The 14,647-nt window shown below is 37.3% G+C and overlaps 1 protein-coding gene across 6 annotated transcripts in view; it reads right to left on the bottom strand.

Moving 5' to 3' along the window:
* Positions 1-2,394: 2,394 nt before the first annotated feature.
* NPNT (nephronectin) overlaps positions 2,395-14,647 on the bottom strand; it is a 75,155-nt gene continuing 62,902 nt past the window's right edge. For 5 of the 6 annotated variants that reach the window (XM_023220162.2, XM_023220161.3, XM_023220165.3 and 2 more), the window contains 2 exons: positions 6,660-6,916; positions 2,395-5,200 (listed from right to left, as the gene is read on the bottom strand). In XM_023220162.2, the coding sequence (XP_023075930.1) occupies positions 5,105-5,200; positions 6,660-6,916 (353 nt within the window). In that variant the 3' untranslated portion in view covers positions 2,395-5,104. The remainder of the gene's footprint in view (positions 5,201-6,659; positions 6,917-14,647) is intronic. The other variant, XM_023220167.2, reaches the window with a different exon arrangement.

Here is a 14,647-nt window from a genome sequence, read left to right as displayed (position 1 = left end):
TACACAGATTGTGGGGGCTCCACCTCAAGTTTCTGATGCTGTTGGATGGCCATGGAGGCCAAGAATTTGCATTTCTAACATGTTTCCAGTACTGAGGCAGCTAGTTTGGGGACTACTCTTTGGAAATCATTGATAATAATCACTGTATTATCATTCAAGGCCAGATTATTCTTAATTGTGTGGAGTTGTCCTGTGCTTTATGAGATGTTTGAAAACATATCTAAACACTAGATACCAATAGCACCTCTGCGTTGTGACAACCAAAAATGTGCATTACCAAATGTCCCCTGAGGGTGAAAACTGCCTGCAGGTGAGAAAACTGCTTTGGTTGACCCCACAAATCACAAGTGTCTGCAACCAGATCCCGAACACCAGAGTGGGGCTTGGTCTAGAAAATGAAGATATGTGTGAAACAACAGAACAGAGCCTCCAGGGTCAGTCATCTATACTCCTCGAAATTACATGATCAGGTTATGAGTGAGGGCTCAGTTTTTAGCTTTTAATGAATTAATCCCAGAAAAATCAAATTAGAACTCACCTCTACTGGAATTTCAGATTGCTTTCAAGTTTCTGAGTCCTGGAGCCCTGAAAAGCATGCTCTCCAACTCATGAATGTCCCTTTGTCTTTTAAAAGACATGCTTCCTGGATCACTGCCTCACTTATATTTAAGTGTCCTCAATTATAACTTCCTTATTCCGAAGGCCCTGCCATTTGTTTAAAAAGCAATGTTCTGCACCAGGTGGGCAAGTTTAAATATTCCATGCTCAGAAAAGAAGTTTTTTGAAAGAAGAAAAATACACTGGGACTTTGTAAATTTTTACGATCCAGATCTTGCAACTATGGGCCTTCAGGCCTTTCAGCCGCGAATGTTAATGAAGATGAAGGCCCTAATCCCCCTCAGTACACTTACCATTCAGGCCTTGTCACTCAAATTGTGGAACCAGGACAAGCAGCATAGGCATCACCCAGGAACTGGTTAGAAATGCAGCATCTCAAGCCCCACTCCAGATCCATTAAATCAAAAGCTGCATTTTAACAAGATTCCAGGTGCTTCCCATGCACATTAAAATGAAAAGCAATGGGTAAGAGTCTTGAAATCCACCACGCTTCCAGAACCTTCAAAACACCACCTGTTTATTCAGAACAGCAATTTTGTGTTTATATGACTTTGATAAATGCCCACCTCCCTCCTGAGACTGAATCATTAAAGGGAAAATCTCCCACTGTCGGACCCTAGAGGCCCCCTCCCCTCCCTTACACATCGGTATTTGAAAATCTGCTAAATCAATGAACTACACCCTGGAATCGAATCTCATCGTTATCTGCTCCTCCCAACCCACAACCTCAAATAGGTTTCAGAAGAGGTTTAATTCTTAATTAACATGCTAAGAAAACCTGAACCTTCTCAAGATCTCTGAGGGATGATTATGAAAGATCTCTGAGATAAGTTATTCCTCACTTTTTGCTTGAATTATATATTTATCCAAGATTTTGTCCCCAGCTAAGAGTTCTCTGCATATTGGAAAGAGAGAAACTATTGAGTATATTCTCTATAATTCTTCATGAGGACTAATTTTTATTCTTGTATAATTTTTAAAATTCTCTTTGTTGTAGTTGTTTTCTCCATCAGGAAAGGTTATTGGAGTATGAGTAAAGTGTTATAAATTTAAAACATTACTAGTAAAAAAAGACTTCACTTACAATTCACATATTTGTATATTTACTTATAGCTTAATCTGCCTTTCCATAATAGAATTGAAAGCACCTGTGCATAGTAGCGCACACCTGTAATCCCAAGCACCTTGGGAAGGTGAAGTGGGAGGATAGCTTGAGGCTGGGAGTTGAAGATCAGCCTGGGCAACATAACAAGACCCTGTCTCTACCAAAAAAAAAAAAAAAAAATTAAATACAAAAAATTAGCCAGGTGTGGTGGCATGTGCCTGTAGTTCCCAGTTACTTGGGAGGCTGAGACCAGAGGATTGCTTGAGCCCAGGAATTTGGGGCTGCAGTGAGCTATGATCGCACCACTGCACTGCAACCTGGGAGACAGAGTGAGACCTTGTCTCAAACAAACAAAAAAAAGAATTTAAAGCAAACGTTTACAACGAAATGATAATAAAACATAACTAAAGCAGTTTACTAAGGCATGGCATGGCATGGGTTTTAGTGATCTTCCGATCTCTTTCCCTGTTCATGCTGATTAAAAAAAAAAAAAAAGGTGTCTCATGTTTTATAACCTAGAAAGTGTAATACTGCAGGCAATGTCTTTGTTCCCACCATCCAAACAGTAAAAGGGATTCTACTATGACTTTTGTGAAATATCATTTAACTACCTCAATGCTTTTTTCCAAGTCAATAAAAACAAAACTCAAAAAACAAGAATAGACAACTAGTATTACTAACAGTGGTTTTATTTACAAAGAATTGTTTTTATTTGGCCATTTGGAAAACCACTAACATTTTTTACTTTAGAAAACATTAAATAATAAACAAGATGTTATACAGTACTTTGGATAACTTCTTCCATCAGTTTAGTGCAATGCATCATTGGCACCAAAAAGTAAAATTTTCATTTCTTTTCCCCTTTCACCTTCAGTTGTGCAGTTATATGACCATAAAGGAAATGAATCATTAAAAATGGATCTACAGCCATATATTCTGCCGTTACTCAAAGGCTTAATGATTTATTTTCCCCCCTCCAGCCCTGCCTTTACCAGGTTAAATGACAAAAGACCTTTTATTGTACCTATTGTTCAAAAAATATTACTGTTCTGTGGAACCTGGGAGAGTCCAATTGGTAAGGGAAACTGAATCATACTGATGAGGTGAAGGAAAGGTCTGCCAGTGTGGGGCAGGGCACTCTTTCTCAGCAGCCAAGATAACTTGTCACACACGAAGCAGAGAGAATGCACCAGATGAAAATCTCTCTGAACTGTATTCCTTGAAAGATCTCTTAAAAGAAACAAACAAACAAACAAAAAAAAAAAACTGAAACATCATCCATTGAACAAATGAAAGGTTTACACCTTTACCATGAAGAAACATTTAAAACTACCACCACACTAGGACATTACTGAGATACTAAAATATCTGTCCATCATACTCTCATTTGGAATAAATAGTTTCCTTTTTTCTTCAATACTGCTAGGATTGCCGTAAGGGAGAGACATTTCAGTGAGCTCAGCATTTGGTGGGCTCTTCGCCTTTCAATTCCTCTCCATTAGGAGGTCAAGAGGGAAATGCCTAAATTAAGCCTTGTCCAGATTACTTAGTTCTAAAGATTTTCATTGCATACTACTAGTAGGATCAAAACATCTTTTGGGAAATTCTATAATTTGTTACTTTACCTTGGGGTAAGAACATCTTTAACCATCTTAAATAGATAAAATTTTATCTAATTTTTTAGAAAGAGAAAGAAAGAGAGAGATACTGAGATTTTCATGCTTCTTTTTTTATGAAGTATTCTAATTTAACAATGGCCCCCGCCAAGAAATGCTCCCTTATACTCTAGTCTAAGCCCGTTTCCTCTTGTTCTATTCTTAGTGCATATGGAAAACAGCTGGTCACCATCCTCTCTGTGCCAACCCTCCATATACTTGGAAACCATCAATGGTTTGCCCCTCAGTCTTCTCTTCTCCAGGCTGAATCATCCCAGTTCCTTCAATTTTTCATCATAGATCTTTTTTTACCAATCCTTTAATCATCTTTGTGATTCCTGGCAAAAACAGCAGAAAATATTTTGATTACTTAATAAGAAATTAAGAAAAACCTCAGGAATAATGCCTTTAAAAGGTACACTGTTTTTCAATATATAGGTAAAAATATGCAGGGAGGAAATACAGTTGGGGGTTCATGGATCTTACAATTCCAACTTGCCCTGCTCCTCCAGTGTGTGTTAATCCCATTCCAACACATCCCATGTCTCTGAGCATGGGACTTGCTTCCTATCCCATCCTGACATAGCACATGAGCAACAGAAGTTATGAACTACAACTGCCTAAACTTTCATCTATTTCAAATATTGTGTGAAAATCTGTTCCAATGGAGTTTTCCCTATGCTTCCTCTCACCCTGCTTTAATACACAGGATCCTTTTTCTGAATCAACCAAAACTTTTATAAAGCTTCCTACATATTACCAGAGAGAGCAATGCTATGATGGTAAAAGCTGTGAGAGTTTTATGTATTAACTGCAGTTTCTTGTCTTCCTAAAGGGTTCTTATCCTTTGCAGGGATCAAACTCAAGGCCATTAAAAAAAAAAAAATTCATCACTCCGCTACCACAACCCAACACTTCTGCCAATTTCCTACTGCTGCCAATATAAGGTCATGGAACTGGATGACATTTTACCATGTATTTTTTAACTTGAGATCGCAAGCTGCCCTTTACATTGCAACTAGAGTCTGAAAATACTTGGAACACGTAAATACTTAATATCAATAGCACATTTACACAAAACACAATACTACTAACGAGGGATTATGTGCCCACTCTACATAATTGTCTTTAACAGAAAAAAAAAACAGATAAAAATAAATGTATCTTGATATATTACATACCCTTATTTTATAAAGTGAATGGCAGTACAAGTCAGAGTTCAGGTCAGGCCACAACTAACTTAAGTGAAGAGGGTAAGTCAATTTCACAAGCACATTGTACATCATATCTCAAGGGAAGTCAATACTACTCATGGTACAACACCGAACAGATAACATCATGGCCATTTGCAAAGATTTCGTTTAAAAACTGCTCCCGTAATTCACTCCCATAATTTGCTACAAGGAGCACCTTGTAATCAGGATGGAGGATGGTATGGGTCACACATGCTGAAGGCCTTCCTGAAGGAGACATAGGATGGAAGGCAGCACCTACAGATGGCTTTGATGTATCTATGATGCCCCTGTATTTCAAGGAGGGTGTCAGTGTTCATGGGATTGCACAAAAGCAGGCCAGCAAAACCTGGGTCACCAAATAGAATAGACTTCCTCCTGACCCACTGACCCACTCTTCTCCTAGGCCTGACAAAAGGGAGAAGAGGAGAGAAGATAAGAATTGGAAAAAGAGGATGGAGCAACATAGGAGTTCATTGCTGGTTCTGGAGTTATTAGCGTTCTTCAGAGCAGTGGCCTTTTTTCAGGCTCACATCATCCAATCCAATCTCCCCAGTGTGACCACGCCTTTTTTCACCTTTGAAGATGACCTAGGGAGAGAACGCACATACCAGTCAAGCCTCCTCTGCCCCTTTCTAATGCTTCCTTATTAAGCAAAAAATAAAGGCAAACCTTCCCCCAAATCAATTTTAAACTTATTTTACAGGAGGAAAAAAACAGAATATAGTTGCTGATATCACTGAAGTTTTCAGTAGAAACTGAAATCATCAAACTGTTCATCAGACCACATTACTCAGAATCAATTACTCTTTAAAAAGCCATTCTAAGCTATACACCAGTTCGATTTAGGATTGTTTATAAAGTGGACACTTGTCAAGGATTACCAAAGTTAGAAGAAGAGTGTGATAGAATATAAAGGAACAGATATTAGGAGCCAAAGATCTGAAAGATCATAATCACACAGCCTATCTTAGATGTTTCTTAGTTCTTTTTTGGTTAACATAGCTTTCTTACTGAAAATGGAATAGAATCAAACACCATGATCCAATCATACTGTTGTTTTACCTATGTAAAAACCAAAAACTTTTATTGTTCTTACATTATATTTTCTATAGAGCATCCTTGCTCCTTATAAAACAAGAGAAAACCTGAGTGCTATGATTTAAAATGATTTATTATCTTGTTTTATTTCTCTAAACAATAAAAATACTGAGAAAAGTTTTAAGAAAAAATATATAAGAATTAAACAAAATCCAAGTACTCTGGTAAAAAACTGTGTTAATGAAATCTATCTTTTCTTTCTAAAATAGTTTCTTATAAACTATACCTATATATAGGCATAGGTATCTCCCAACAGCAAGTTTCATAAGCACCAGCATAAAGATGACATTTTCCCAAATGCATTCATGATTTTGCTGGGATGCCATAGACCATTTTCTTGCTACCTATGTCTTGATTACTTAAGATCAAATTTATATATTCCATCAAAGCACTTCCCACATCCTGTCCTGAATAGAGTAGTGCTTTCCAATTGTAGTTCTGAGTTCCCACCCTATGCTAACTGTGATCTCTGAAACAAAGAAAAAAAGTTGAACTTGAAAGAAACATTTCAAAAAAGAAAAAAGAACCATCTCCTGGGTAATTTATGGTAGTAAAAGTTTGAAATATAAGGAATTAAAAGGAAAGGGAAAGCAGGAACAATTAAGCTCACCACGCCACCCTTGGAAGTTTCTGTTGATCAACTTAAAAAAACAAAACAAAAAAAAACAAAAAATTTCTATTCCTAGATTTTTTTTTTCCATTCAAAAAAAAATGGATCTTTACCAGGGTTATGGAGAAGTGGTGATCACAGGTTGCAATGAAGAAGGATGAAGAAGCAGAAAGGGGTTTCAGAAAGAGACACTGAATGGAGTCATCAGGCCCAGAAAAAAACCCAAACCTTTGTCTGAGCCTGAATTTACAGAGCAAGACTTCTTCCAATTCAGATTCCAGAGTTCTCCTATGAAAGGAAAACATCCCAAGTCCCGCCTCCTCTGTGGATCTACTTACACTCTTGATGTCAGCCCCTCGCAAGGTGATCTGTGTCTGCCTCCAGCCGTGGCCACCATTTCTTCCCCACAGGGCTGCTCCGTGGGCACTGTGTTTTCTCACAAACACCTGGAGTGTGCCAGAGTGCAACCCCGTCACCTTGTGCCTGAACGATAGGCACAGGTCCCCTGAATGCATGAGGCGGCCAAGAGGTAGCACCAAGCGTGCAGCTTTCCCCCCTGGGGCTTTGGCTGCTGACACTGTCAGATACTGTCCACCTGGAATGGGAAAAGCAGGGCTGTGTGTATGTGCCAATATCCCTTTCTAGAACAAGCAGCATGGACAGGAGTTTTAGTTTTCTTTGTTTTCTTGGTAAAGAATTCCAGATTTTTGAAGAAGAAAAATACGACTTATTTGTATGCCTGAAGTTCTACGGTATGTGTTTATAGAAAACATTCACTTACTTTGCTCATGGAAAGTAGAAGTAATGCCAGAGACACACAATAGTTAGTAATCCAAACACTATGAGTATTTCCCATTGAATATGATCAGACATATAGGCATACAACAACATATACACATTCACCACCTTCTGACCCTCACCAGTTTATGATTATGTTATCCAACACCCCTGCCTATCTGGCTTGGTGGTTTGGTAAAACTGACCCTAAATTTCCAGGGAGAATTTTCTGGTGGATAATTAACTCCAGACAGTAAAGCAGAAGGTGATTTAAAGGGCCCTATATCTGTTTATTCTCTCCTCCCCCAACTTAAAAAAAAAAATTTCTAAATGTAAAGGTTCTTTAAAAAAAAAAAAAAAAAAAATCAGGGTTGGCAGTGCTTCTCACACTGGTGTAAATCTAACGGCAGGCAGATACAGACGTATTCAGGAAACCCTCCATGTCTTCCTGGAGCATCAGTTTTATTTGGAGGTAAGCCGTTTAAAACATTTTTATAGTAAAACAAATCTATATCATACCTATTCTATAAATATGTCCTATTATATATACATGAACACAAATATTAGTAAAAACTTTCACTGTAGATATACCACTTTGATGATGTTCTCAGATCCCTAGGACTACAGAGTTTTCTTCCCTCTGCTGTTAAGGAAACTGCATTTTAAAAAATGGTTAAGCAGCAGTGAAGTGGGGGGGTGCTGCTTCTCCAGAGAGAGAAAGTTGCTAGTATTTTGAAGCTTGATCCATGTACAAACGACATTACCTCAGGCTGTTTTATCTCAGTCAACTGAAAACACACTGTATGTTTCAACACTGGTTTTTCCATAGAAAAATGGTTGGAATGTTGAACACGCGTATCTATTTTGGTAGAAATCCCATTTAGTTTTCAGTTAACAGATAAACTATTATCTCCTTCTTATGCTTAATTTATACAAGACCTGATAAAATTTGGTATGTCTTTTTATTCCAGTGTCTTCTTCTCTAACAAGTACCATCTGAGCTCTACAGGTGATTTCTGTGCACTTACTATGTGCCAGCCTCTGTGCTAACGGCTCCCCAGCAGGTTGTGAACAACTTAAAGTCTGAACCAAAGTTTCCCCCAAACCTCTGTGTTACCCTGCTAGCAGGTAGCAGGTGCTTAAGGATGTTTGAATCAACTAATGATGTTTCAAGGATACAGCAAAAAACTGCAAGGAAACAGATCTTTGATTCACATACTTGAATCACTAAAAATACATAATGTCTTAAGAATCTTTCTCCCACTTCCCTTGTCCCCTTCCTCCACAAACTAATCCAAACATATTTTGGGCCAAAATATTTACATGGATTTTAAAAGTCTCACTATAAGTCAGCTTTTGAATCATCACAGGTACTCTAGTTAAGATTTAGATATAATGTCATTACAGTTAACCTGCAAGTTTCGAGAAAACAAGGATTAAGTCCCTGTGGAATGTACACTGATACTATTCTGCCAGACGCTACCTGCAAACAAGACAACCTAACACACCAAGGTATTCTTTGCGTATGTATTTAAAACTCTAAAATTTACAACCTGATAAATGAGGTTACGATTGTTCTTCCTCTATAGAGCTACTCTATGGGCACCAGGTTTTGCTTCTGCTTTTTTTTGCCATGAAGAATTCATTCCCTTTGTAACAATGGAAATGACACAAGTTGGAACATTAACTAAGGGAAAAATTGATTCAGTGTCAAGCAAGTTACCTATTAAAATTTTCACTTCTGATTTCATAATTCTGGTGATAAATACACGATTATATTACACATTCATTCAGTTTACAGTATCACAACATCTAAAGAATTTTGGGGAGGGAGGGTAAATAATAGATGCTGCAAAACTTGACCAGAAAGTTGGGTTATAAAACGGTAGTTTATTTATTTTTAATTCTGTAGTGGTTGGTGCCTTTAAATTTTCAATTTACAAAATCTAGAGGTATTTGTGAAGGTTTTGACTTCTGAACTTTTCTTATGTAATACATTCACACAAATGCACATGAATATGAACTTTTTTTTTTAAAAAAAGGAATACTACATTTGTAGTGTTGTAAGTTGCTTCTTGTATAACCATTTTTCTATGGTAGCAAATACACTTTCCATTGCTGCAAGTATGCCAATGACCATTTAGCCAATTTCTTACTGAAGAACATTTAAGTTTCCAAATTTGCATGTTAAGATAAAAAAATACCATAAAATAGACAAACAAAAATGTTTTTAAATATTTGTAACACATTAAAAAAGGATAATTTTTCTTTTTGTATAGAAAATTTTCATATATCAATAAAAATATTAAATAAAAATAAAGAACATTACAGAAAAATGACAAATATATGAAAAAGTGATCAACTTTTCACAATAAAAGAAATGTAAAGTAAAATTAAAAGAGATCCCTTTTAACCTACAAGATTGGAAAAGATTTTGAAAATACTTTTATATTATATGTTGGGGATGGTTTTCAAATATTGTAGGCAGAAGTGTAAATTGCTACAACCTTTATAAAGGGCAATTTAATAAAATCTATCAAAATTCAAAATACAAATTCTCTTTTGACATAGCAATGTCACATTTAGGAATTTATAGATACAGTCTAACATATATTAAATAATGAATGTACAGGGTTTTTCACTGCACTATTGTCTGAACTACCTAAAGTCTTGAAACACCTTATGTTCCTTTGTGGAGGGCTGGCTAAATACATTGTGGTACATCTGATGAGTAATGGAATAGCAGCCAGCCATAAATAAGAATGAGGGTGTTCTGTATGTGCTGATAGAGGACATGCTTCAACCACAATGGCTAATACTATTTTAGCGGTAACTCTGGACGAGGCACTGCTTGAAATGCCTTATATATGTTTAGTGGATAGTACTGATTATCCCTGTTTAAGTAACTTGCTCAAGGTCAAAGCTAGTATGCGGTGGTGCTGGGTTCCAGACCAGGTATTCTGGCTTCAAAGTCCATGTTGTTCCTGTTGACTCTTGAGATAATATCAGTAAGTGACAAAGGCAAGGCACAGAAGAGAATGCCATTGCATCCAAAAATATCTCTCTGGGAACATAATCAAGAAACTGGCTGCATCTTGCCAGGTGGTGAATGGGAGTCAAGGATGGTAGAAAGCTTTCACTGATATTGTTGACTTATTTTACATTTATGTATATTTTAAAATAATGTTTTAATGCTGAAATAGACATACTTGTATGTACATGCTGGCATACTTGATACATATGTAAGCAAATTCCTTGTAGCTATCAGTGGCAGACAGAGTGCTGAGTCAGTTGCCCTTAATCCTTGTTCTCCAGAGATCAAGGTTCCAGGAAAAGGGGTTTAGTTCTAGCTTTGACACACACAGGAGAAGGGTGTGTCCCCAGGGCCAGAGCTACATACCTGCGGCATATCACCATGTCTGTCAATAGCACAATTTTGCATTTCTTAGAGGCATTGTTAATTTCACATCTCACCGTGACTGAATGTAATAAAATCTAATAGCACCATGAAAGGTAGCTAGCAAATTGCACTTATTTTGCGGCTGTTTCTTAAGGGTGTGAGTTTTGAGAGTTTTCTTGGAAATATTAGCATATAAGAATATTTACAAATCTGGATCTTGGATTAGAACTGCACAGCATTAAAATCATCCATAATTGGATATCCAAACATATATTCTTTTATAACTGGTATAATCTAGATAGACATAGGTTAACAATTAGCTTGGTAATTAGAATAATACACAGAAATTATTTATTTATTTGTTTGTTTATTTATTTATTTATTTTGACGGAGTCTTGCTCTGTCACCCAGGCTGGAGTACAGTGGTGTGATCTCGGCTCACTGCAGCACTGCAACCTCTGCCTCCCATGCTCAAGAGATTCTCCTGCCTCAGCCTACCAAGTAGCTGGGACTACAGGTGCCTGCCACCATGCCCAGCTAATTTTTGTATTTTTAGTAGAGACGGGGTGTCACTATGTTGGCCAGGCTGGTCTCGAACTCCTGACCTCAGGTGATCCCCCCGCCTCAGCCTCCCAAAGTGCTGGGATTACAGAGGTGAGCCACCATGTCTAGCCGACTTTTTTATATTCTTCTCTGGCCTTCACATGTGATACACACACACACACACACACACACACACACACACACACTCCATCTGCCTGAATTTCCTAGAAGAAAAAGCCATGAAAAGGTAAGCTTTATTAGTATTTTCCCATCAGTGCTGGGTTATAATTCTCTCAACATATTCTAAAAATATATTCTGCAATTCCATCCTCATATATGCAGTCCTACCTTCCAACTCTCTGCCATCTTTTGGTCTTCCCATCCTTCTTTCCAAGCTAGAACCCTGCTCACTGAATTTCTTGGGACTATTTCCACATTCCATATTGAATCAGGCTCTCAGAGATGGTTTTGAGGTTTTCTAATCCAACTCTTACCTGATGCTCAAAACCTTTTAACAATATCTTGCCATATGTCACCCAGTCAAATGCTTCCACCAACAGATAATTCACTCCTTCCATGTCAGCCTGTTCTCTTTTTAGATGAAAGTGAGCCAAAATGAATCTCCCTGTATTTTTTACCCATCAATCCTATTCTCATCCCCTTTTGGTCACAGAGAACAACTCTAACCCTAGTCAATTATTTGAAAAGGAACCCTGCTGCATCATTTCTTGTCTAGGCTAAACGTCATGGTACCTTTGTCTGTTTTTCCTCAAGCTTGGAGATACCTTTCCATGCATGTCATCCTCTTCTAAGTGACCAACTCTATTCTTCTCATATTAGAAAAAAATAATTCTCGAAAGTAGATTCAGCACTTAACCAAAGTGGATTTTTCATTCTTGAAACATACCATATTTCTATAGAGATGGTGCATATTTCTGGCAGCAACATCACAAGGTTTGCTTAGATTGATTTCATTACACACTAAAACTCTAAAATCTTCTACACTTAGTGATATGTCAGGTCTTTCCCCTCATTCAAGTGTGTGACTGGTTTCTAGACTATGAGCCATAACTTAGACTCAACCCCATTACATTTTACCTTCTTAATTGTGACCCATTAATCTAATCTTTCTAATGCTGGCTGTGTCAGCACACATAGTCACTTTCCTCTCCAGATGTGAGTCAACTGTAGTTTGGTCAGTTTATCTTCAATATTTAAGTTCAATGTCCTTTTTATCTAAGTTCTTGGTAAAAACTTAGACCTATTCTAAAAAAGCATCCTCCAGGGACCACAGCCAATCATCACGGGTTATCCAATCACTCAAGCAGCCATCTCTTCCTTTCAATTTGTTCTGTACTAACACAGTCCAATAACTATTCCAAATTTATTTGTCTATCATTCTAATTTCTAACCCACTTCTCATTTTTCCATCAGAGGGAAAAGGAGATTGGGTCACAACAAATTTAAACATTTACAAATATAATGAATAATTTGAAAAATGTTGACAAGGACTAAATTGGTTCTAAAATACAGTGTTTAAATTCTAAAAATCAAGATTTTACATAGATTGTTTACCTAGAAGTGCAGTGAATTCTCCTGAGTTTAGCATGAATTACTCTCCCCAGTGTACCTTACTTGAAGGAATCATTCATTATGACCATAAATATTATTCACCATTCTATCATACATGACTGCCAAAGATCCCTCCTTCTGTAGCAAACTACTCCAGGTCAGTGGTCAGTCAGTTTAAGGTCAGTGGTCAGTCAGTCTAATCTACAGGTCTGTGATCTGCTAATCAGATTGTGCACACTACCACATGCACACCTACTGAGGCCAGCCTGTGGTACAGTCAAAAACACAATAATGCTGCAGATATCTGAGTATTGAACTGTCTAGGAGCCTGCATGAGTAGTACACGGTGGTTTGGACTTAATTCCACCACTCTCTAGCTCTGTGGCCTTAGGAAACAGATAACTTCTCTGGGTGTCAATATTTCCTTTGTGAAATAAAGACAATATTACTTGTTTATATACATATACATACATACACACACACACACACACACACATATGTAGATATGTTGGTTTCTTATTCACAGAATCTGTGACATTAATGATAATGCTGTCCTGCTCAGAGTTAACTTTAAATGAGTAAGACAGTAATGCAAGAATGACTGAGAGTACTGTGTGTGAGGCACTAAATGATACTGTCTTTTACAACTAAAAGAAATGTATGAACCAATTTGAATTTATTGAATATTCCTATATTTAGGAAATTACTTCACATTTTAATTTTTAAGTATATCTCGATTTCAACCTTAGGGGATATAATGAATATATTTTTGGACTAACTTTTTAATACCTTGTTACTCAAAATGTGCATTGAGAACCACCATAGAGATCTTCAGGGAGCCTGCTAGAAATGCATGAAAATCTGCATTTTAATGAGGCCCTCAGCTGCTCTGCATTCACAATGAATTTTGAGAAGAGCTGGTTTAAGATATCATGAGTTCTCTGAAGTTAACTTTTTGTGTTTGGTGCTCTTACCTGGTATGGTACTAAAGAACTAGGCTTTTATTTATTTATTTTGTAGGGGAAATTGCTTAGAAAATACTGTGATTTTATTCATAGTATATACACCACAAAACAGACACTTTCCATTATTTTAATTAGTTCAAAATTTAAAATCTGCTTGTTTTTCAATTGATTTTTTTCTTATTTATTTATTTATTTATTTATTTATTTATTTATTTTTATTATACTTTAAGTTCTAGGGTACATGTGCACAATGTGCAGGTTTGTTACATATGTATACATGTACCATGTTGGTGTGCTGCACCCATTAACTCGGCATTTACATTAGGTATACCTCCTAATGCTATCCCCCCCCCCCCCCTCCCCCAATCCCACGACAGGCCCCACTGTGTGACGTTCCTGTTCCTGTGTCCAAGTGTTCTCATTGTTCAATTCCCACCTGGGAGTGAGAACATGCGGTGTGTGGTTTTCTGAAGAACTAGCCTTTTAGAATAAATGAAATAACATGCTTTTCCTTCACATTTTGTATCTTTCTTCTTAAAATCTAGAATCACGAGTATAAAAAGGAAAAAAAAATGAAACCAAACTCCTCATCCTTCCATTAAGTAGGCCTTATCCATAAAAAATTCAACTACTGGCTGGACGTGGTGGCTCACACCTGTAATCCCAGCACTTTAGGAGGCCGAGGTAGGCAGATCACAAGGTCAGGAGATCGAGACCATCCTAGCTAACACGGTGAAACCCCGTCTCTGCTAAAAATTACAAAAAATTAGCCAGGCATGGTGGCATATGCCTGTAGTCCCAGCTACTTGGGAGGCTGAGGCAGGAGAATTGATTGAACGCAGGAGAATTGATTGAACGCAGAGGTTGCAGTGAGCCGAGCTGAGATCGCACCACTGCACTCCAGCCTGGGCAACGTAGCAAGACTCTGTCTCAAAAAAAAAAAAAAAAAAAAAAAAGATTTAACTACTGAGGGAGAAAAGCTATCTTGAATCCAGAAGGAAAGATGTCTTATGAGTACTAAAACTTTAGATTAATAGGAATTGTGCAATTTAAAACTCTGTTGATTTCA

This window comes from Piliocolobus tephrosceles, chromosome 3 (genome assembly GCF_002776525.5).
Source record: "Piliocolobus tephrosceles isolate RC106 chromosome 3, ASM277652v3, whole genome shotgun sequence".
Taxonomy (NCBI): Eukaryota; Metazoa; Chordata; class Mammalia; order Primates; family Cercopithecidae; genus Piliocolobus; species Piliocolobus tephrosceles.
Note: the sequence above shows the minus strand (reverse complement) of the source record. Positions and strands in the feature narration are given on the sequence as shown.